At 53.9% G+C, this 23,288-nt stretch overlaps 1 protein-coding gene across 1 annotated transcript in view; it reads right to left on the bottom strand.

Moving 5' to 3' along the window:
* Positions 1–23,288, bottom strand: part of DTNB (dystrobrevin beta) — a 174,267-nt gene that overhangs the window by 111,823 nt on the left and 39,156 nt on the right. The window contains exons 8-10 of the mRNA XM_080341105.1: positions 21,250–21,355; positions 14,549–14,715; positions 10,359–10,483 (exon numbers count right to left, since the gene is read on the bottom strand). Coding sequence (XP_080197231.1) covers positions 10,359–10,483; positions 14,549–14,715; positions 21,250–21,355 — 398 coding nt within the window. The remainder of the gene's footprint in view (positions 1–10,358; positions 10,484–14,548; positions 14,716–21,249; positions 21,356–23,288) is intronic.

Here is a 23,288-nt window from a genome sequence, read left to right as displayed (position 1 = left end):
GCAGCCGGCCAGCTGCGTTCCTGACACCTCCAGGACAGAGACTCCACCACGCTCTGAGCAACCTGTGTTCAAGTACCCTCGCACACCCAAAATCAGCATCTTTCCTTCCTGCACCCGAGGTGCTGAGCGGTCTGAGCCGGGATGGCGTGCGGCAGCAGCGCAGTCTGCACCGAGGCGCTCGGGGATCCCAACTGGTCCCTTCCAACTCGAGATCATCCACCATCCTGCGGTAACAGCCCCACAGGTGCTCAGGAGGCAGGTGCTGAGCGAGCAGCTGGGGAGATCCCAACACAGAAGGTTCATTCACTTCGTAACGGCCTTTCAGGCCTGACTTCAGGCTGCTATCGAGGAAACCAGCTCTAGGTTAAAGAAAGCTTAACCATGCTAGGCAAGAGAACAAGGCGAACGCACCGATACGTATTTCAGAGCTTTCTGTGCAAATGGCAAGGCCAAGGAGCATAACGTGGGCTAACGGCGCAATACAGACGTGAATCCCACCAGAAGAGGAGCGCTGGTGCGAGCACACAGGGACGCTGACGCTCCGCAGGAGCACACAGAGCTCCTTTTAAACAAGATGAGGTGAAAACGGTTTTGATTTCTTACACATTGCCATGGCTCTTCCACTCCATGCACCCGAGGAGTGCAACAATCACCTGAACCCCCTGGAGTCCGATGGGGCAGATCCTGCTGTGGTCCCGCGCTCACGGGCTCCGGTGCTGGTGGGCGGCGGCGCACACTGCCGGAGCCAGCGCCCCCTCCGCAGCTGGTCTGACCCTCAAGAGCGTGATTCTTTCACTCTTATTTGCTGTATGAACTCTTATTCTCTAATTACTCAAAAACCATCATTAAGTGGGCGGGCATGAAAAAATTGCTTCTTTTGTACAGTGTATTATATATAAATAAGGCCCTTTATTTATTATTCCAATATAAATAACGATCTCCTGCTGCCTTTTCCTCAGTAAGTAGAAGAGAAGATGAATACACCTGTTCACGTCAGACCAACGGAGCAAGCTGGAAGCCGAAGTGCACGTCCAGCGAAGAACAGACACCTCTGGCACTTCGTTTCTTTTCTGAGCAGGGAACAAAACAACCCAAACCAAACCCCCCAACCAAACCACAAACAAACAGGTGACCCGAATTTCTGGGACGTGCAAACCAATTAATTGTGTGGCTGAAACAAACCTGAGGATGGAGACGCATTTGTGGCTGTCCCTGAATGGCACAGAACCAGATATAAAACTCCTTGTGGCCCTTTACCAGTTCCCTGAGTAATCCAGATTACAGGATTGTTTAAATATATCTAAGGAATTAGGGTGTTCTAATGGAAACGCTGTGTGTGGCCACGGCTCCGGGACGCACCGCACACCCACCGCACGGACACGAGCGCAGCAGCTCCTCCCGGTCACGCTGCTTTCCAACAGTGCCTTTGCAAGAACAAATTGGGAACTGCTTAAAAATAGAAGCTGACAATGAGAGCAGCAAGGGCAAAGCCATCCAGAGTGCTGAGCCAACGCTGCTTCCCTGCGAAAAGGGAACACGACGACTGTGATATTGAATTGGATCTCACCACCGCATTCTGGTGCAAATCACATCAGCACCTTGCAGGAAAACGTGCACGTTTAGATTCCAGAGTAATTAGTCCTTTTTGTTATTTTAAGCAGTAGAAAATGGCCAGTTCCTGTGCGACTCACGAGTGGTTCGTTATTTGAGGACCCGGAATGAGAGATGTGTTCTCTGGTTCCCTCCAGAACGTGCAGCTGGGCTGTTGTACACGCGAGACGGGCTGTTACAGCCGCTCTCCACGGGGACTCACGCTTTACTCAGCCGTGAAGCAGCCAAAAGCTATCGCCATGCAAAGGGAGGCAGAAAACATCACTAACAACATATAACACAACTACTATTTAGGTTAAAAACGTATAATTCAAAAATAGCAGCCTAAATATTTGCCAAAGGGCAACATTTGAAACATGTTTGGATACGAAAGTGTTTCAGTACCCAACTCAGGACTAAGGGTGGGATGTGCTGCTGTTGAGATGATGGGAACAAGTGAGACGCGCTAAGAAGTTAAAAACCAACTGCAACCCTGAAAATAGATCTGGATGTTGGAGACTTCACAACAAGATGAGTCCTGAGGAAAACAAGTCCCTGAGCATGCTACCACGCAGTGCAAACACGCACAGCGCATTGCTCCGGAGCAGCGCCAAAATGAAGTCTCCACAGGCCTTTTGTAGAACAGCCCATGTATTTGCGTGCGACACCTCTAATGGAGCCGCCCGAGCGCTCTTCACCCGCTGCGGCTCCAGCGCCGCACGGACCGGGGACGGCGACACCGACACGGGGGAGCTCCTCATTGCGCCTCTTTATTTCCAGTAATTTGCAATACGCTGCTACTTATCATGACAAAATGTCACGGTAAATTCTGCTGTTTTCCACTAAAATGTCACATGAGTATGAGCGACCTATTAATAATAACTCTCCTTGTAAACAAGGCATCGAGCGCGATATCGTGTCACTGTGACTTTGTTGTTGCCCTGTTCACGGTGACAAACAGGACGGTGGAACCTGCCACACGTCCTGCTCCAGGCTGGCCCTGCAACATCCCTCGTGTCCCTGTGACATCCCATGCTGTCCCTGTGATGTCCCTCATGTTCCTGTGACATCTCTTGCTGTCCCTGTGACATCCCTCGTGTCCCCGTGACGTCCCACGCTGTCCCTGTGACATCCCTCGTGACCCTGTGACATCTCACGCTCTCCCTGTGACGTCCTTCATGTCCCTGTGACATCTCTCGCTGTCCCTGTGACGTCCCTTGTGTCCCTGTGACATCCCACGCTCTACCTGTGACATTCCTTGTGTTCCTGCAATGTCCCCTGCATCCCTGTGACATCCCTTGCATCCCTGCCCACGCTGTCCCTGTGACGTCCCTCGTGTCCCTGCCCACACCGTCCCTGTGACCTGCTCGCAGGCGCCAGGAAAACCCCCCCACACACTGCCCGGAACAGGATGGCAGGGGAGCAGCGCTGCGAGTTACTGCTGAACACCGCGCTGCCGCCTGCGCGCGCCGGCAAAGCTTCTCACGCTGGAGCAAAGAACCGGCGAGGAAGGGAAACCTGGCAAACCTGTGCGGTTGTGGTGAATGCCGCTCCGGTCCCGTTCCGGCACCGTGCTGGTACCCCAGGGTGCAGCATCCTTGCACAGCATCCTGATCCGCAGCATCCAGAGGTGCAGCATCCTGACACGCAGCATCCTGACACGCAGCATCCGGAGGTGCAGCGTCCCCGCGCAGCATCCCGGTGCCGTCTCTAAGGAAACGGGGCCGCCACGTGATCCAGCATCTCCTGAGCACAAGGGATCTTATCCGGCAAAACGTTCTTTGCTCGGATAAGGCAGCCAAGGATGAAGTGTCCAGCTGCAGAATGACTGAGGATGCTTTTTCTTTCTTCTTTTGTTAATATTTTATTATCTAAGGTGTTTGGATCTGTTTGCAGGCACAGGGCCGGCTGTGCCTGCCGCCACAGCACACGGACGCTCCTCAGGTTTTGTAACATACCGATGATGCTGCACATTTCACTGCATCTTCCCCTTCAATGAACGAATACAGAAGTGCAAAGCTTACCCTTCAAAACACAACATCCCTCAGGAGCAGCACACACACAGCACGGGGAATCCCCGCTGCGACCAAAGCGCCGGCAGAATGAGGACGGAGAGAGCAGCACAGACGGAAACAGAAATAAAGAATAGAGAATCTAGAATATAAGCACAGGTCTGACCAATACACACACACTAAAATGCAAACTCCTCCACCTTCTGAACCAAAATAAAAATGAATACATGCTTCATAAGTTAGCAAAATAGATACTATCCTACCACGTAATCTGACCTATAGCATATCAAAATAAACACCGGAACAAATGAAAACTCACCCACTGCCTCCAGCACTGAGACAAGTCACTCAGGTTTGTCTAAAGCCCAATTTGAACAAGCGCGGACCTCAGGCACCAAAGAAATAGTCACAACTTCCCCTGGTTCTTTATTCCATTGCTATCGTGATCAAAAGAGCAGATTTTTAACTGAAACTGTTTGGCTTCAGCATCAATAGCTTAAGGGTTAATCAAACGTCTCGGCTCCTTTTTCAAGTATAAAAGGAATTATAACTAATGCCCCATATTCTGTCCCAGATACCGGCCTGATTTCCAGAACCACACTGTGAATACAAGAAATTATTATTAACTAACTATTGACAATATCCCGTAGCTTGGTGACATAACGTAGCTCGATAATATCCGCTTGTCAGGGAGAGGCGAGAGCCGCTCACTGATGCTGCCAAAGGACCATCACAGACGGAGGTACCGCACGAGCAGAGAGAACTGAGCACAGGAAAAGCCGCAGGAGTGGACAGTGCTAATGTCCCAACGAGCCTCGGCCAGCCCCAAACCCAGAGACGCATCCAACAGCCAAAACGCACGTGCTGGCCGCGGAAACAGACCCAAACAACCCAAAACGATGGAAGGTTCTCTTCTGTCGCACAGACCCAGGACGGCTCCAGTGGGGTATGTCACCCAAGCCTTTCTGCTCGGAGCTCTCCCGTTGTAATAGTGGCCCAAATGAGGAAAGAACTGGGCAAACAAGCGGGAAGCGCCGGGGCCGCCAGGGTGCTCCGGCTGCCCCGCACCCGCTTCGGCCAGGGAACGGCAGAACCGTTAACGAACCCAACGGCAGGAACCGTCCATCCCCAGAAAGGGTGGAACGCGCAGGGTTTTCTGCTGCCCCCGCGGCAACCCAGGGGTGCCGAGGAAACGTGCAGGGGCATCGGCCGAACTCACCCGCCGGCACGGAGACACACACAATCAGGTTAGCCCTGCAGGAGCCACAGAAGACTGTGGAGAACAGAGAAACGAGCTTCCTCCTCCAGAAATGAAGGGAAGTTCCACGTAGCAGGTGGGGTATTCAAATGCAAACCTAACAGAACAGCAAATGAGGGAAAGATGCGTTTCGAACGTGGTTAGCTTCACAAGTCTTCTATAGAATAAGATGTAATCTGTTTTCTGATAAACATCTTTACATTTTTTAAATGTATATTTATGTAATTTCGGTAAAACATGCCCGCAGTGCGGCAGCAGCAGCCGCCATCCTCGGCGGCAGAACGAGCATCGAAGTCAGCCCCAAGCGCTGGTATTCCAGCAAAGCACATCCACACCAACTGCTCAGGCAGATCTCAGAGAAACTGGAATTTTCAAATAATATGCAAAAATATAAAGCCAACAGGATGCTGAGACCTCACAACCACGTGCAAGCACCTCACCAATGGTGATAATTAAGATGCTTTTCAGTGTCCGTTCCTGCTGGTGCTGAGGGATCGTGGAACCACGTGGTGGTTTGTGTCGGAAGGCACCGTTAAAGGTCGTCTGTGCCCCCCCTGCCATGACAGGGACATCTGCACCAGCTCAGGGTGCTCAGAGCCCGTCCAGCCTGGCCTGGGGTGTCTCAGGGATGGTTCAGCCACCACCTCTCTGGCCAACCTGGGCCAGGCTCTCACCACCCTCAGCACAAACTATTTCTTCCTTGTTTCTAGTCTGAATCCACTTGGTGGAAAAGGCCCTGGGCGTGTTGGTGCCAGCGGCTGAACACAAGCCAGCGTGTGCCCAGGGGACAAGAGGCCACAGCACCCTGGCTGGTGCCAGCACTGGTGTGGCCAGCAGGCCCAGGGCAGCGACCGTCCCCGTGCTGGGACCTGGGGAGGCCAAATCGCCAACCCTGGGGCAGTTCTGGGCCCCTCACGCCAAGAAAGGCCTTGAGGTGCTGGAGCGAGTGGAGAGAAGGGAACGGAGCTGGTGAGGGGCTGGAGCACAAGTGTGATGGAGCGGCTGAGGGACCTGGGGGTTCAGCTGGAGAACAGGAGCTGAGGGGAGACCTTCTGATCTCTGACCTGCCTGAAAGGAGCTTGGAGCCAGGGGGGTCGGGCTCTGCTCCCCAGGAACAAGCGCCAGGAGCAGAGGAAACGGCCTCAAGTTGCGCCAGGGGAGGTTGAGGTTGGATGTGGGAACAATTTCTTCCCCAAAGGGCTGTGGGGCATTGGAACAGGCTGCCCAGGGCAGTGCTGGAGTCACCAGCCCTGGAGGGCTGGACAGACGGACAGGAGGTTCTCAGGACATGAGGCAGTGGTGGCCTTGGCAGTGTTGTGTTAACAGCTGATGATCTCAAAGATCTTTTCCAAGCAGCAGACCCCAGCACCACGACAACGGTGCCAAAGCAGCCGGGCCGGCAGAGACCAGCAGAGCTGTGGTCACACCAGCGGGTCACAGCAAACGACACCCTGGCCGAGCTGGGGCCACCAACCAAACCCCAGCTCTCTTCTGGGTGCAGCTTCTCTACAGCCCAGGTTATCATCCCTAGGACGGCGGCCCTGCTGCCCGCCAGGAGAGCACGGTGACACACGCAGGAGAGCACAGTGACACACGCGGGACACCGGCCCCAGCTTCATTTGCTGCCAGCCGTGCCAACAGGAGCGCGAACCCTTTGTGAATCCCTGCAAACGCCTCCTCGTCCCGTCGCGTCCCTGCTGAGGGTGCAAAGCAGCATCTCCAGTCCCCAAACACCACAAAGAGCATTTGAAATCCTCCAGCGACCTTCAGCTCCCCGTGGCTCCGCACGCTTGTCACTGTGACCCGCAGAGTGTCCGTTTGGCACAGCTCACCTGCACGGAGCCACGGTCACGGGTCACGCTGCGCTCCCCGTGCTCAGAGGGGACACACGCCACGGTCTGCCCCCTCTCCCGTGCAGACCCCGGGGTGTCACAGGGAGGACGGTGACACAGCCTCGGGTGACACAGCTCATCTGTCACTGCAGCCGCGGCCACGCCACCAGGAACCGCCGTACTCAGCAGCACCGCAACACCCACGCGTGCCAGCGCAACACCCACGCGTGCCACGTCCAGCTTGGGTGGCATGGCAGGGGGGCTCTGGCTGGGAAACCCACCTCATCTCACACGGGTCATTTTTGACAAGAGGGTTTTGTCCCCAACACGATCCACCTCGGGTCACAGTTTAATGAGTGTTTGGGAGGGTTTTGCAGTTGCCGGGTGCAGAGCCAGGGAAAACGGCCAAGTTACAACCTGAAATCACAGCGCAGCAAAGGAAAACTCTACATTATCTCCCCCCAGGAAACACAATCCATGTCAAATGCAATCTCTCCTTTAGCAAATATAAACTAAGAAGCCATTTTTAATGCTTAATATTTTTTTTCTCATCATGTAAGACTGTAACTCCTTAAAACCAGAAGTCTTCGCAGCCTGTGGGCTCCAGCAATCGGAACCTACCCTAACAATTATCTCTTTACATTCACTATTAAAAACACGTTTCTCATTTTTATTCTGAATTTGTCTGGCTTCAACACCTGCTCTGTGTCCCCTGCCGAGGCCACCTGCGACAGCTCCCTGGGGCTATACTTCATTTCTAGAAATATCAGATGAGTCCTCAGCTCCCATGTGTGGTGATTTTGGATGTACAGCTCTGCGTCTTCCCATACCCACAGCAGTCCTCAAAACACACCGACCCCACCAGCTCCTTCTTGCGGTTACACTGAGGATCACGAGCTAAACAATTCTTTTTGCCTATCTGCCTGCATTGATTGTTTTGTAAACTATTCAACGCACATAATAAATGCATTATGCCAACAATATCACTTAGTTAATCAAAACTAACCTCATACAAATGGTACAAGCTGAGTCTTACCACACCCAATTGCCAAAAGCCACTGCTTGATTGGCACGATCACCAAAACCGCTTATCTGCTGCTCGGTTCTCTCATCCATCACAGTCAGGCTGGCAAACACAACATTGGCAGAGATCGCTCCGATTGACTTCGTTCGTCTCCAAAAAACAAATGAGATCATTGGAATTTTCTCCCAGTGCTCTGGGCGCTTCCCGGGACAGGCGGACACGCAGACACACGGACACACGGACAGCCAGCAGCGAGGCTCCGAGCTCAGGAACTCGTCTGAGACGCGGTTTGGATAGGAAGGAGCTGGTCGTCCCACCATCCTTGTGGACGGGCCCTGGACACCTGGAAGCGCCGCGAGCTCCGCAGCCGCGGTTCGCAGCCCTGTCACCAGTCCCCAGACACCTGGAACCGCGCCGAGCTTCGCAGCCGCGGTTCGCAGCCCTGCCGCCAGTCCCCGGACACCTGGAACCGCACGGAGCTCCGCAGCCGCGGTTCGCAGCCCTGCCGCCGGTCCCCGGACACCTGGAACCGCGCCGAGCTCCGCAGCCGCGGTTCGCAGCCCTGCCGCCGGTCCCCAGACACCTGGAACCGCACGGAGCTCCGCAGCCGCGGTTCGCAGCCCTGCCACCGGTCCCCGGACACCTGGAACAGCGCCGAGCTCCGCAGCCGCGGTTCGCAGCCCTGCCGCCGGTCCCCGGACACCTGGAACCGCGCCGAGCTCCGCAGCCGCGGTTCGCAGCCCTGCCGCCGGTCCCCGGACACCTGGAACAGCGCCGAGCTCCGCAGCCGCGGTTCGCAGCCCTGCCGCCGGTCCCCGGCTGTTATCCGCGCAGGCAGAGCTGGGTCCGCTCCCCCAGCCCTGATCCCCCCGCAGCGTTTGGCCAACCATTCTGAAACCGCTCCTAGTTATTAATACTTTGATGTTCACACTTTACTCAGCTGCAGTTGGTCTGAGCGCCGCGCCAGTCTCCAGAGCACGGGGGAGATGCTGACGGGCGCCTCCTCCACACGGAACAACCGTAAGGAGCCACGGTCACAGCTGAACAACGGCTTTCTTAGTCCTACGTTAATTTCATTTTCATGTGATTTAGTGTTTGATATAAACCATCTACTTACACTATTTTTACACCAGACCACCATCTGCTGTTCCCACAGTTGGCCTTGTTGCGTTATGCCATATTTCCCAATACTTTGAGTTTTTAGGGTGCGCCCTCCAGCGCACCTTGCCCAGCCTCCCTGGGCTCAGGACAAAGCCGGGCTCGGGACAAAGCCGGGCTCAGGACAAAGCCACCGCTTCCAGCTCCCCTTCCTCACCTGGACCCGGTCTGACCCGTTAACACACTAACAGTCCCAGCAAAAGAAAGAGGTAACTGGGCAAATTGGGCAATCTGTGCCACAGAAAAGCTTTGGCTGGTGGTTTTGGGCCCGGTTCCAGCACCGGCCTGTGCAGGCAGCCACGATTCCACCCCCAAACTATTTACATGCACTACACTCACACAGTTACATCTTTTATATTTTATACAAGTATTACACCATAAACTCCTGATGTGCTCTGGTGAACGTTCAGGCATTTCAACATGGGAGCAGCACGCAGAAAAATCTAAAGAGCAAATGCGAAGGGGTGAAGGATCTGATAACACTGTGAACTCGGGACTGTTCTCCGCGGCCCAGCAGCCCCCGACGCGGAACCCCGGCTCGAAGCCAACCCGGCAGCACGTCCCCACACCCAACTGCCGGCGCCGAGACACCCGCACCCGACAGCGGCTTCTCCAGTCAGAGACCCTGGCACAGAAAACAGCTCACGAAGCAGCCGGTGTCGGAGACAACACCAAATGTGACCCAGAGGAGCAGCAGCTCCACTTACTCTCACAACAGCAACCGACTCAGTCCTGATGCAAACGGGAGATGTTCACTGTCCATCCATTACAACCCTTCGCTTTGCTCCTCGCTCTACAGCACGTGCTTAACTGCAGATACATGGAAAGACTGAGACTCTTCCTCATGACTCCATAGGGCATTAAACCAGATCGACTTGCGGGCTCAGTTTATTATAGACACACAGTAAGGGAATCTGTCTCAGGTTTTACTTTTGATGTGAAATCTGGCAAATCAGGGAAGCAGACTCATTTCAGGTTTGTTGCAACCAACACCTGTAGGATGATGTCTCATCAAAATCATTTCATTGGTTCGACTCTGAGGCCGGAACGAAAGGGTTACAACAAACACACAAAGACCTCGGAGACAGAGAAGGACGCGAAGCCAACGCTCCCAGACCGCAGCACCTGCTAAACCCGCTGCTGCTCACAGCACGGAACGTGAACCTGCGGGTCAACGCGTCCCTTGCTTAACATCGCTTTGTTTATATAATTCTAACCTATGATAAAGGAGAATATAGAGTCCAATCCATTATGGTGACGTGCAAAGGGTATGTAGCACTTTGAAATGGTACTGAACGCAGGTAAAATATATAGCCAGTGGCACATCAACACATTCTGCATCCTTCTTCTTGTGAACAAGACACTCTTAACAGAATAGTATGTTTCAAATCATTTTTCAGAGAAACACAACATGAATAGCACTGCAATGTGATAACACTAATGTAAAGGCAGCGCCTGATTAGCGAATGAGAGCAGGTACTCACACGATGTGCGCGAGGTCCAGCGGCTTCTCGGGCTGCTCGGGGAAGAGGGGCCGGGGCGGCTCGCGGCTGGGGACGCAGCCCAGGGACCTGCTGATGGCCTGGCTCAGCTTCTTGGCCGGGGATTTCTGCGGAGAACAACGGTGAGCACAGCGGGGCTGGGGGAGCAGCCGGCGGCGCGTGCGGCCAGAGCAAAACCCCACGTCACACCGGAGCCCTCGGAAACAGCCTCACGCTGCACCGGCCTGAGAAATCCGTACAGACACCACCGAGGTGAACAAGCCTCACGGGGTCTCTTTGTGCTATAATATTGAAAAAGTGAAAGGAGTTTAACAAAATACATAAGATGAAGAAACAAACCAATTATAGACATGGACTATCTAGACTTCAGCAAAGCCTTTGACACTGTCTCCCATAATATACTCCTGCAAAAGCTGGGAGCCCATGGCTTGGACAAGCGCACTCTCTGCTGGGTTAAGAACTGGCTGGAGGGCCCAGAGTGCTGGTGAATGGGGCCGCATCCAGCTGGCGGCCAGTCACTGGTGGTGTCCCCAGGGGTCAGTGTTGGGTCCAGTCCTGTTTAACATCTTTATTGACGATTTAGATGAAGGGATTGAGACCATCATCAGCAAATTTGCTGATGACACCAAGTTGGGAGGGAGTGTGGAGCTGCTGGAAGGCAGGAGGGTCCTGCAGAGGGATCTGGATAGACTGGAAAAATGGGCCCATTCCAATGGGCTGAAGTTCAACAAGGCCAAGTGCCGGGTGCTGCACTTCGGTCACAACAACCCCCTGCAGCTCCAGGCTGGGCACAGAGTGGCTGGAGAGCAGCCAGGCAGAAAGGGACCTGGGGGACTAATGGACAGGAAGCTCAACATGAGCCACCAGTGTGCCCAGGTGGCCAAGAAGGCCAATGGGATCCTGTCCTGTATCAAAAATAGCGTGGTGAGCAGGACAAGGGCAGTGACCCTTCCCCTGTGCTCTGCACTGAGGAGGCCACACCTGGAGTGCTGTGTTCAGTTCTGGGCCCCTCAGCTCAGGAAAGAGATTGAAGTGCTGGAGGGTCCAGAGAAGAGCAACAAGACTGGGGAAGGGACTTGAGCACAAGCCCTATGGGGAGAGGCTGAGGGAGCTGGGCTTGTTCAGTCTGGAGAAGAGGAGGCTCAGAGCTGAGCTCAGCACTCTCTAGAACCACCTGAAGGGCAGTTCTAGCCAGGTGGGGATTGGGCTCTTCTCCCAGGCATCAGCAATAGGACAAGGGGCCATGGGCTTCAACTCTGCCAGGGGAAATTGAGGCTGGAGATTAGAAAGAAATGTTGGACTTGATGATCTCCAAGGTCTTTTCCAACCCAGTCCATGCTGTGATTCTGTGATTGTCTGCTATTGCAATGAGGCATTAAATCAACAGGCAAGTGCATCCAGGTAAGTGGTTTTGAGAGACAACTGCCCATTTTTTTGTTCCCTGTGGGCAAAGCCCAGGTGAAACAGTGTTGGATGGATATGAATGACCTGTTTCTCTGTTTTCTTTCACCAGTTCGCTTGGTTGGGCAAACTGGGAACATCTGAGGAGGGAAAGGCCGGTGCAAGTGCTGCCACACACAGCAATGGCCCCAGCCACACACTCTAAGTGTGCGTTCAGCCCCACGGTGCCTCAGAAATGAAGCCCTGAAATGTGGTTACACCCCAAGCCAGTGGTGCGGGAGCTGGACAGTGTCCACGTGTCACCCGGCGGCCGTGGCTCCCTGACCCGACCCCAGCCCGGCGCTGTGTAACCCAGCTCCGCACTCCCGTGCAGCGCTTTACTGCCCTGTAAGACATCCCAAGGTGGAATTAGGACCAGTGCTCAAGGCACATTCAAATTAAAATTTGGATTAACGCTGATTTCTCTCAATTTGTTCTCCGCTTCTATACTTAGCCTATACCCCACTTTACCCTTTACTGTGTCTGTCTTTAGTGTCTGCACAGGCCATTCGCTCCCTGTGCCCTGGCCATCCCCCCCCTTGCAGTATTTCTAGGCTAATTTAAAGGGTTTTTTTCCATTGGGATAGCAAACACTATATCCCACTGTGCTGCCCCACCACTGACTCGATCAAACAACCGCCGTGCTGTGCAGAGCGCAGGATGATGGAGCCACTAGTGCAGCTTCACTTTCCAAAAATTATAGGGGAAAGACAATTTCCATTGATCCTGACTTTCCGATAACGCTGCAGCTGGCAGCGAAAAGCGCTCGGCAGGCTGGAGGGACACGCGGCTTCACCAGCACATGTCTCGCTGGCGGGGATCTCCCTTCCCTGAGAAACGGCTGGTTTCATTTCAATCAGCTCAGTTCTGATTTAGAAATGTCTAATAACACCCACCTCCCTCTCATTGTTGCCAATCTTGACCTCCTGGCTGTTTGCTGTCGTCTGTAAGCACCTTTGCGTTCTGCAAAGACGGAATCACAGACTCGTCTTCGTGGGAAGAGACCCTCGAATCCGTGGAGTCCAACCATAACCTATTCCTGTCCCTGCCCCATGTCCTGAGAACCTCATGTCCATCTGTCCAGCCCTCCAGGGCTGGTGACTCCAGCACTGCCCTGGGCAGCCTGTTCCAATGCCCCACAGCCCTTTGGGGAAGAAATTGTTCCCACATCCAACCTCAACCTCCCCTGGGCAACTTGAGGCCGTTTCCTCTGCTCCCAACCCCAAGCAGGGGTTGTGTTCCCGCAGGAAAACCCCCGCTCAAAGAAAGGTTTCTACCTCAACTTATATATGTATCTACATCATGGAGGGTGCCAGGGTGGGGAATGGTTGGACTCGGTGATCTTGAGGATCTCTTCCAACCAAAATGATGCTGTGATTCTATAATATATATAATCGCTATAGTAATATGTAAATACTCCTCTCTATATATTTTAACTTGCTATATGATGTGATTTATAGTAGCACAAAATTATCAAAGGCATTTCAGAATTTCAGGAAAAATAACTTGATACCAATACCTGTTATTAATGCTTATTCTGGGTCTTAGGGCTCCAGAGCTCTGAAAACACACCATCCACGACTGAAGCGGGTCTGGCTGGACTGAAACCCCAGAGAAATCACTGTATTTCTCGAGGGGATCGGAGCTGCAGCTCCTCTCTGCTCAGCAGGACCCACTGCTCTGCCCTCCAGGCTCCCAGCTATTCACAGCACCATTTGCTTTCACAGATTTCTTCAATTTGTTCGGTAAAAATCCTGTTTCCCGTAAACCTGTGCTTCGCATTAGTGTTTATTTAGCGCCGCTTCTGTACGTGCGTTTGCCCCAGGAGAGAAGCGTCTGCTCCTCCAGCTCACGTCCTGTCTTAAACCAACCTATTCCACGTGGCCCAGCAAGAATCATGCGGCGCAGCAGCTGATGCTGAACAAGGTGGGATGAAGATTCCACCAGCGTTAGAGCTACAACTGAGACACGTCTCTATGGAAAGCGCAGGCTGGACTGGTACGTGCCGAAGGGGAGAACAACCTAATGCCGTTCACATTAAACATTCCACACAGTTTAAAACAGGACAATATTTAAGACTGAATTTTCCTATCTTCGCCTTCCAACTACTGCATGGTATTAAGCCCCAATTTTCGAAATTAAACGGTCATACTATAATGACTCTTCCTCGTGAAGATAATTACTAATTATAATCAAGTAATCATTTGAACTTCTCTTTGGATAAGTAAAAGGTTGCACTTAATCTTTTACCATAAAATAGGCTTTTATATGTAAAGTTGTCTATTATTTCTTGAGCTGTGATTCTCATACAGCGACCTAACTGAATGGCGTTTCTCAGATCATTTACTGAAAGGCTTTTTAGTGAAGAGTTTCCAGTGTGTGCATTTACAGTCACAGGAAAACAACCATTTTTCCTGTTAAAGAAATGCTGTGTTTCAGGATGGCACTGGGATAAAGTTCCTTTCTGGGGAGCAAAGGGATGGCAGCCTGTCCATGTTCTTAAGTTAGAAGAGAGGAAAATAGAAGAGAAGATGTGAAGAGGGGAACCAGCCACACATTCAGGTGTCGAGCAGGACAGGCTGCCCTGCGTGCTGAACGCAATGACAACCAGCAACAGTCTCACAACAGCACTCATACAGAACCAGTCGGGTTCAGCCACTGCCACGGCGTTGCCACGTGAACCCCGTGGAGGCCCCGCCGCGCGGCTCGAGCGCCCACCCGCGCCGCCTCACCCAGGACGAGTGCTCCTTCATCTGGTGCTGGTTGCTGTGGGGGCCGCTGGCGTGGCCGCGCCAGAAGCACGTCTGGCACAGCTGGTAGTTGTGGCACTGCTGGCAGCGGTACCGGAAGCCCATCATGCTCTCGCAGCGGCAGTACGAACACTCCACCGGGTGGAAGACTTGAGGGCAAAAAGGAAGAAAAGCAACGAGTGAACGTTAGGAAAACCTCAACCATCACATTTCACTGGCGCTTCCAACCCCCCAGTTCTACAGCACTAAACCACCTCGTTATTCCGGCAGGTCGTGGCTTTGGAGCGCAGAACTGGCCATTTCAGTACAATGAACCACATGTTTAAGGTTGACGATTGCGTGAACCAACGCAGGCACGGTGCGAGAAGAGCCGGAGGCCACGAATGCATTTGCAAAGAGCAAGTTGTACTTTAGTTCCCTCTCTACCGGGGGGTCTGCGAAGTGGCACCTGAGCTCCCAGCAGCGGGGACAGCAGCGGGGACGCAGGCGCTGGTAACTGGCCCTGCTGGAGGATCTGAGCCGCCAAGCTCGCCTGCATTTCCAGGCGTCAGGCAGGCGCAGCCGCCCGCTCCTTCTCACAGCAGAGCCGGAATCTCAGAGTGCGAAGGTGTGCGGAGCTCCTCACAGGCCTGTTACCTCACACAGCTTCTACTCATCAAGCACACAAGCTCACTAAAACAATTAGCGTGACGTATGTGCTTTTTTACAGACAGCTGCAAGTCACTTGAGCGTATTTCCATTTAACCAACCTCCTCGCCAATCTTCCACTATATTCCCATACAATTCCCAACACAGTTCCCTCTGAAACGTCCGGTGTTTCTCCCTCCTCAGTCCACTCAGCCCCAGGAGGTTCCAGGGAGGCCCCTGCGAACCCGTCTGCGTGGGCAGGGAAGCAGAAGGCTGTGCCCAGAGGTCCGTGTGAGCCCCGCTCTCCGCGCCCGGTGCGAGCCCTGGCTCCCTGCGCCCGGCATGAGCCCCGGCTCCCCGTGCCCACTGTGAGCCCCAGTGCGAGCCCTGGCTCCCCGCGCCCGGTGTGACCCCCACGCCACTCCTAGCACAGGGAAATCGGAGCACGGTGAGGGGCACCCGCTCCGGTCCCCTCGCCGAGGAGCCTCCACCCGGCCCAGCTCCAGCACCCGCCCAGCATCACCTGCTGAGCCCCAACCCCCTCGCAATCCTGAGAACTGGGAAATTCCATTAAACATGCAGAGGCGCCACCACAAGTGGACTAGAACAACAAATAAATGCTGCTTCCTTGTTCCAGCCGTGAACAAGCAGCCACGGGCTCACTCCGGTTAAGAGGAAAGTCTTCAGAATAAACAACAGAGCGATGTGGGCACGAGGTGCTGGAGACCCCTCCTGTTTCACAGGCACCTCACAAGGTGAGGCACGGCGAACAGAGCGGAAGGTGAAGGTGAACCACAGGGACAAAGAGCTGAGCGCTGCTGTGGTCCAGAGCAGCAGCACCTGCAGCCGCGGGCAGCGCGGCGCTGGGCAGAGCCGGAGCAGCTCGCCGGCCGGCTGGGTCCTTACGCACCTCTGGTACCAACTGCTGGGATGCGGACCAGAAGGACCTGGAAACAGGCTCAAGTTCTGATCTATGATGAAAATGACAGCTGTTGCAAGCAAGACTTGGTGTAACAACACAGCGAGCAACAAAGTGAATCCAAGAGAGGTCTGGCCGGTGAACAGCCCAGAAGCAGCTGGTGCTGCAAGAGGCACCCAACGCGGGAAACGGCCGCAAAAAGACAACGGGAGCACCAACCTGCGGGAACTGAGACGAGACAGCGTGCAGGTGACGCTTCCCCGCGGCGCACAGAGCGCCGCGGAAACAACGGACTGCGCCGCGGAAACACCGGACTGCGCCGCCGAAACACCGGACTGCGCCGCCGAAACAACGGACTGCGCCGCCGAAACAACGGACTGCGCCGCCGAAACAACGGACTGCGCCGCCGAAACACCGGACTGCGCCGCGGAGCGCGAGTTCAATACGCGCGTGTACGAATGCCCAGGGGGAATGGGCTGCAGAGGAAACGGTGATCTTTTTTTAACAGTGAAAGCAATGAAAATAAAGACTTGTAGGCTTGTATCAAACAGTAGAAAAGAAGTGGTTGATAAAGGTGATGACAACTGAGCTAAAGCTGACAAGTCAGCAGAGTAATTCTGTGGATTTTCGGAAGCAGAGGAGAGAGAAGGTGAGTTGAGCACATGTCAGCACACTCGGGACAGCTGCGTGGAGCTACAGGAAGGAGCAACAGGACGCCCGAGGTCAGAGAGCTGTCTGACGGTTAAAGGAACGCGGCTGCAGAACCAAGCGGGAGCCAGCTGGGAGCAGGAGCAGCCTGCAGGAAACACTCGCGGCTACAATTAACAGCTCCCCAATATGCTAAAATTCAAAAGGAAACCGACAGAGGCAAAAACCAGGACACGTTACTAATGAGGGTTAAAAGAGTCACTCAAATAGTCCAAGACCAAGTCAGAAAAACAGAACGATAGAAAACTAGCTGGGGATTTTAAAAGGCCACAGCAAGAATGGTAAATGTGATCCTTAGAAGGGTGTGAAGTCACACACATGTATGTTCTGACTCCCCACGTTATCTGAACTTGTAGAATACACACCAGAACAAACGACAGCGCAAAGCACCGTGAGCACCTGAAGAACAGCAGAGCAATGAGCTGCAGACAACACTCGCCACATCAACCCCGTGTCTTCCCAGGCACAGTAATTGACCTTGAGAGGAAGAAACAGGCATCAAACGCCATCAATTTTTCATCTTACTTCAGTAATTCTAACAAAATTGGTCTCCTGTGATATTCTCAGGCCAGAGGGAAACACAAGAGATGACAGGACGGTAACATGGATGTGAATCTCGCTGGAAAAACACCAGAGAACAGGTAACTGTCACAATGGGAAGATCTGACGATCAAAGGGCTTTCCCGCAGGACACATGCTGGTCAGTATGTTTCACAAATGTATTGAGTGATCATCAAAAATGTCTGATTTGGGGCGTCCCGTTCCAAGGAAGATGTGGGAGGAAGCGCCAGCCCTGTGTGAACGTCTCCAGCGGGCAGGGTGGCCGGGAGCAGAGCGGACGGGGCCGCCAGCACACCCGAGGCCCCACAGACACAGCAACCGCGGCCACGACCCCGCGACCTGAACTGCGCTAAGAAAACTCGTCCTAGAAAACCGGGACAAAACTTCACATCTTCCATCTTCTGCTTTTTAAACACTGCAAATGACCATTTCACAGGAGATGTTCACCCACGGCGGCAATGAGCTCTTGCATGTGGCCTGGCCCACGCTCCACTCAAAGCTCCCAGCCCTGTCCTGAGCGGGCAGGTCCCTAGCAGAGCTGTGACTTCCCCAGCACGTCCCAGGAATGCCCAGCCCGTTCCCTCTACTGTCCCCATCCTTCCCACCTGCCGTTCCGTTCCTGGGGCCAGGCCGCCTTTGGCTGCGGGGACCCGGTCCAGACCCATCCCGCCGCGCTAAGCCTGCTGTGACCTGCCACATTCCTGGGCACATGGGCTGCAGGGATTTCCCGTCAGCTGTGACCTGCCACATTCCTGGGCACATGGGCTGCAGGGATTTCCCGTCAGCTGTGACCTGCCACATTCCTGGGCACATGGGCTGCAGGGATTTCCCGTCAGCTGTGACCTGCCACATTCCTGGGCACATGGGCTGCAGGGATTTCCCGTCAGCTGTGACCTGCCACATTCCTGGGCACATGGGCTGCAGGGATTTCCCGTCAGCTGTGACCTGCCACATTCCTGGGCACATGGGCTGCAGGGATTTCCCGTCAGCTGTGACCTGCCACATTCCTGGGCACATGGGCTGCAGGGATTTCCCGTCAGCTGTGACCTGCCACATTCCTGGGCACATGGGCTGCAGGGATTTCCCGTCAGCTGTGACCTGCCACATTCCTGGGCACATGGGCTGCAGGGATTTCCCGTCAGCTGTGACCTGCCACATTCCTGGGCACATGGGCTGCAGGGATTTCCCGTCAGCTGTGACCTGCCACATTCCTGGGCACATGGGCTGCAGGGATTTCCCGTCAGCTGTGACCTGCCACATTCCTGGGCACATGGGCTGCAGGGATTTCCCGTCAGCTGTGACCTGCCACATTCCTGGGCACATGGGCTGCAGGGATTTCCCGTCAGCTGTGACCTGCCACATTCCTGGGCACATGGGCTGCAGGGATTTCCCGTCAGAGCTGTGAAGCTGCCTGACTCCGGAGCAGAAATTCCCCTCGAAACGCAACAGGAGTTTCTGGGGAAAAAACTGTTGTAATTTAGAGGGCAAGAACACCAGCAGAAGTTATCGTTGGTAACACAATTCAGCAAGCAGCCGTAGAAGAGGGCGACGAGAATCGGAAATGTAATTTTAATGCCACAAACATTAATAGTTACCCTATTGAGTTATGTGAACGCTAAGCCGATGTGTAACGAGCCTCCGATGTGTAGGACGGGATGAAGCCTGGGGACGGGCTGCAGACCAGACGGATCAACAGGGCACCGCTGCACCTGCTCCCACGCAGGAGGGCTGGATGGGGACCCGCCTGCCCCAGAGCGGCCACACGGCAGCGAAGCCGCGGGTGACGCAGGAATGCGTGCGCCCATCCACAGGGATGGGTTACTCTGGGAATCCAGGAATTCCCTCCAGGTACCTTCAAGCAGAAAGAAGATGAGACTGTGGATTATCTCAGACCTTCCCAGCACTTCTGTCCAAACATGACGTTCAAACATTTGATCTGAGCTCTGCGCAATTCCATCCTGGCCTGTAACTCGTACAAACATTCTGAGTGCCCGTTTCCTTATGGTGTTTATTCCACCGTGTGTGCTTTTCTTGAAGGATGAGTCTATAAGAATAAGAGGATAAAGGATGAAGAAAGCCCCGAGCAGCTGGGGCCCGTGTCCTGGTGCAAGCTGCCACAGAACGATGGGAACGCAGAGCAGCGCTTCACCCAACATTTTAACTACATCAACCCCCTCGACGGCTTCTCAGTTTTCCCACAAGATTTGTCTCCGTGAAATTGCTCCCCTCACAATTCTTTTTAAAATAAGACCCGTAGTTATGGGGAAATGTCTGTGAGCATCCAGAGCCCCTGGGAACTTCACCTCCTCTTGTGTCGCAACACAGCAGCAAAGGCCCGTAGAGCATCCCGCCCCAGCCCTGCGCACCACGCAACAGACGCGGCTGGGTTCACAACCGGATGAGCTTTGCAAGAGGACAGAGAGAAGACGATGAAACAAGCGCCAAAAGCCAGCACATCAAAACCACAGCAGCACCCAAGCATGTCACAGGCACGGGTGTCAGGAAGGAGAACGGGATATAACCCCTAAAGCTGGGCTGGAGCCAGACGGCAGCCTGGGGCTGGGCTTTCCTGAGTCCTGTCTTAAAGGGAACAACGCTGTGCACCTTGAAACAGCTACACACGCACTAAGCGGAAGGAGAGGTAACAACCAGTAGGGCCGGGGCTTGAGGGACGATAACATGGTTGTACTCTGTGCGGAAGGAAACAAAAGATGAAGTTTAGTTTATGGGTGGAAAAAACAAAGTTTTTGTTTTGGTTTGTTTCTAGAATTCACATACAAACCCTCACACACATACACCACGCGCAACTGCACAATCAACTAAACACACCACCTGTTCGGACACTAAACCCAATCAATAGCTTCGATACCCTCGCACAACCTCCTGCGGGAGCCCCGGTGCCCCCTGGGGCAGGGGGCTCTCCATCCACCACCCAGCGCGCAGCTCAGCTGCCACCCCTTGGTGCTGCTCCAACCCCTCCCGTGGGCGCCAACGCCGGGACACTTGAGCTGAGGAAAGGTGCGGGGATGAGAGGAGCTCGGACGGACCCGCGAGCACTGCGGGTACTGGCACCGCTGACGGGCAGTGCATGGCAAAGCGCGGCTCGACGGGAGCTCCGCACGGCAAAGCGCGGCTCGACGGCAGCTCCGTACGGCAAAGCGCGGCTCGACGGCAGCTCCGCACGGCAAAGCGCGGCTCGACGGCAGCTCCGCACGGCAAAGCGCGGCTCGACGGCAGCTCCGCACGGCAAAGCGCGGCTCGACGGCAGCTCCGCACGGCAAAGCGCGGCTCGACGGCAGCTCCGCACGGCAAAGCGCGGCTCGACGGCAGCTCCGCACGGCAAAGCGCGGCTCGACGGCAGCTCCGCACGGCAAAGCGCGGCTCAACGGCAGCTCCGCACGGCAAAGCGCGGCTCGATGGCAGCTCCGCACGGCAAAGCGCGGCTCGACGGCAGCTCCGCACGGCAAAGTGCGCCTCGACGGGAGCTCCGCACGGCAAAGCGTGCCTCGACGGCAGCTCCGCACAGCAAAGTGCGCCTCAACGGGAGCTCTTTAAACGTTTCACGATAAACATGAACATGGTTTTTTGCTGCTTCGTCTTTTCATCCTCTACCACTAGCGACGCCAGAACTCCACGATTAATCTTGTTTTGTACTGTTGCTGATGATTTCATAGACTCGGCCTCCATCCCTGAGGTGTTTTCACTCCAACAAAAGTCGGGCTCAAATGCCCTGGGACCAAGACGGTCCCGGTGGGAACAATGGAAGCATTAAGTGCCTCGTTACGCGATATGGAACAGCATATTTACACCTGTGGAACAGGAACCCTGCTCCAACCAGATGTTCCAAACAAGAAAACATTCCATTTACCATTCTCGACGTGGGCGAGTCTGTGCAGGAGAGGCAGCCACACAAGGCACTGGGGAGGCGGGTCAGCCATCAGCGTGTCCAGAAACATGTTTAGCGTGACCTTCTTCTGCAAAGAAAAGAGAAACAGAACTTGATTACAAGACAATTTTCCATTTTATACACCAAAAACTACTTCAGCCTTAAAATCTCTCTCTGTCTCAACTTCTGTCCACCAGGAATATTTCATATGCTAATAAGAGAGAAAAATCACAACTACTTTGCTCAGAGAGTTTCAATCTGTATTAGGCAAACAGTAACACCACAAAAACATCTTAGTATAGACATGATATAATCATATGAAGATAAATGATAAAGAGATGAATGGGAAGCCCCAGGGAAGGGAGGACCGGGCAGCCCGGACCGGCTCGGAGCTGCAGTGAGGGGGTCTGAGTTTGGAGAGGACACGGGAATGCGAGCGGAGGTGATGCACTAGTGTAGAAAACAGCGCTGCAGACAGCACTGAATAAAGCAGGCATGCATTAGACAGTAATTACAACTAACGTACATAGACAATGCAGACAGGAAATGGTTTTTTAAAGGCAAAATAAAGAAAGAGGCAAGGGGACACCTACGCTAAGATTTTTTAAAACTGCCAATAAAAATGAAATTGAAAGGAAATCATACGGAGAAGGGAGTCGGGCAAGTTAAGAGCCATATTTCCTATGGTTTGAAACTCAAGCGAGCAAGAGAGAATTTCCGCTGGAGAAAGCTGCTGTGTTTGTCCAGTGCTCTGGGAGCAACTCCGACATGAAAAGTAACATTAAAAACCAAAACAAACAAAAATGAAGGGGGAAAGGAGCACGGCAGGTGATTGATTTATATTTGTGTTGGAGACAAAAAGAGAGAAATGGCACAGAAAATGCTTCAGCCATTTTTATGGTGAGTGCAATGTTCAAAACCATTTCTTAAGGAATATCTAAGTTGCTCTTAAAACCAGCCAGCAATACTACACCGCTTTCAAGTTAGATGCGAAATAATGTACAAGATCTATATAGTTCTGTGTTTTGTTTTGGTTTTTTTTAAAGTGAGACTTAATCTTTCTGTTGACATTCTTGATACAAATTTCTGACGAAACGAGACCACGTTGTTTGCAGGTAAGCAGCTTAGAAGGTTTGGGTTTTTCCAAGTTTCGTGGTGCATGTATATGTTAAGGTGTCTGGACATCTTGGGCGGGAGGTGAGCGGCAAGGCGAGCGGCTGGGAAGGCGGTGGGTGCGCAGGGAGAAGCGGGCGCACAGCACCACCCCAGCAGCACCAGTGCTTTTGTGATTAGTGCCAAATATATCCCTCTGCTGCGCTGTAGCTAACTCTCCTGGAGAGAGAACGCAGAGGGATGACTATCCCAGCTATCACTAAGGAAAACTGTAAGAAATATTTAATTGTACTTCTTCCAGCTTCCATCAGGTGTCCTTGTTCCAGTCTCTCTGCTTAGTCACTAAAAGCTTTTCCCAAAGAGTTTTAACAGAGCTTTGAGAGCGCCCAAGGCACAGACACGTCAGCCGCACAGCCTGACCCCCCGCGGCCCGGCTGCTCACACCCGCGCCAGCCCAAACATCCCAACCCCTCCACCGGGCACGGCTGGGCCAGGCCAGGAGCCCTGCACGGTGCTGAACCCAGCGCCTGCAGAGACAACAGCCCCGGTGTTTAACCGGGAACCAACCGATGGAGCCGTGTGATGTCCCAGGGCAGAGGCTGCTCACATAACGAGCCACTGTGCTAACGAGGTTAAACGGCAGAGCCGGCTGTAATCAACGGGCAGACTGGATGTTGCCAGTCTTTACGTGATTACCCAGCCGCTTACTTGTGCGGGTATGGTGCAGATTTGGGGAAACGCCTCCCAGGCTCCCTGCTTGGCTGCGGGTCCCTGCTGGGCTGCGGGTCCCTGCTCCGCCGCGGGTCCCTGCTCCGCCGCGGGTCCCTGCTCCGCCGCGGGTCCCTGCTCGGCTGTGGGTCCCTGCTCGGCCGCGGGTCCCTGCTCACCGTTTCGTACACAAGAGTATG

Source organism: Nesoenas mayeri, assembly GCF_963082525.1.
Source record: "Nesoenas mayeri genome assembly, chromosome: 3".
NCBI classification, from domain to species: domain Eukaryota; kingdom Metazoa; phylum Chordata; class Aves; order Columbiformes; family Columbidae; genus Nesoenas; species Nesoenas mayeri.
This window is presented reverse-complemented; position numbering and strand designations above follow the sequence as displayed.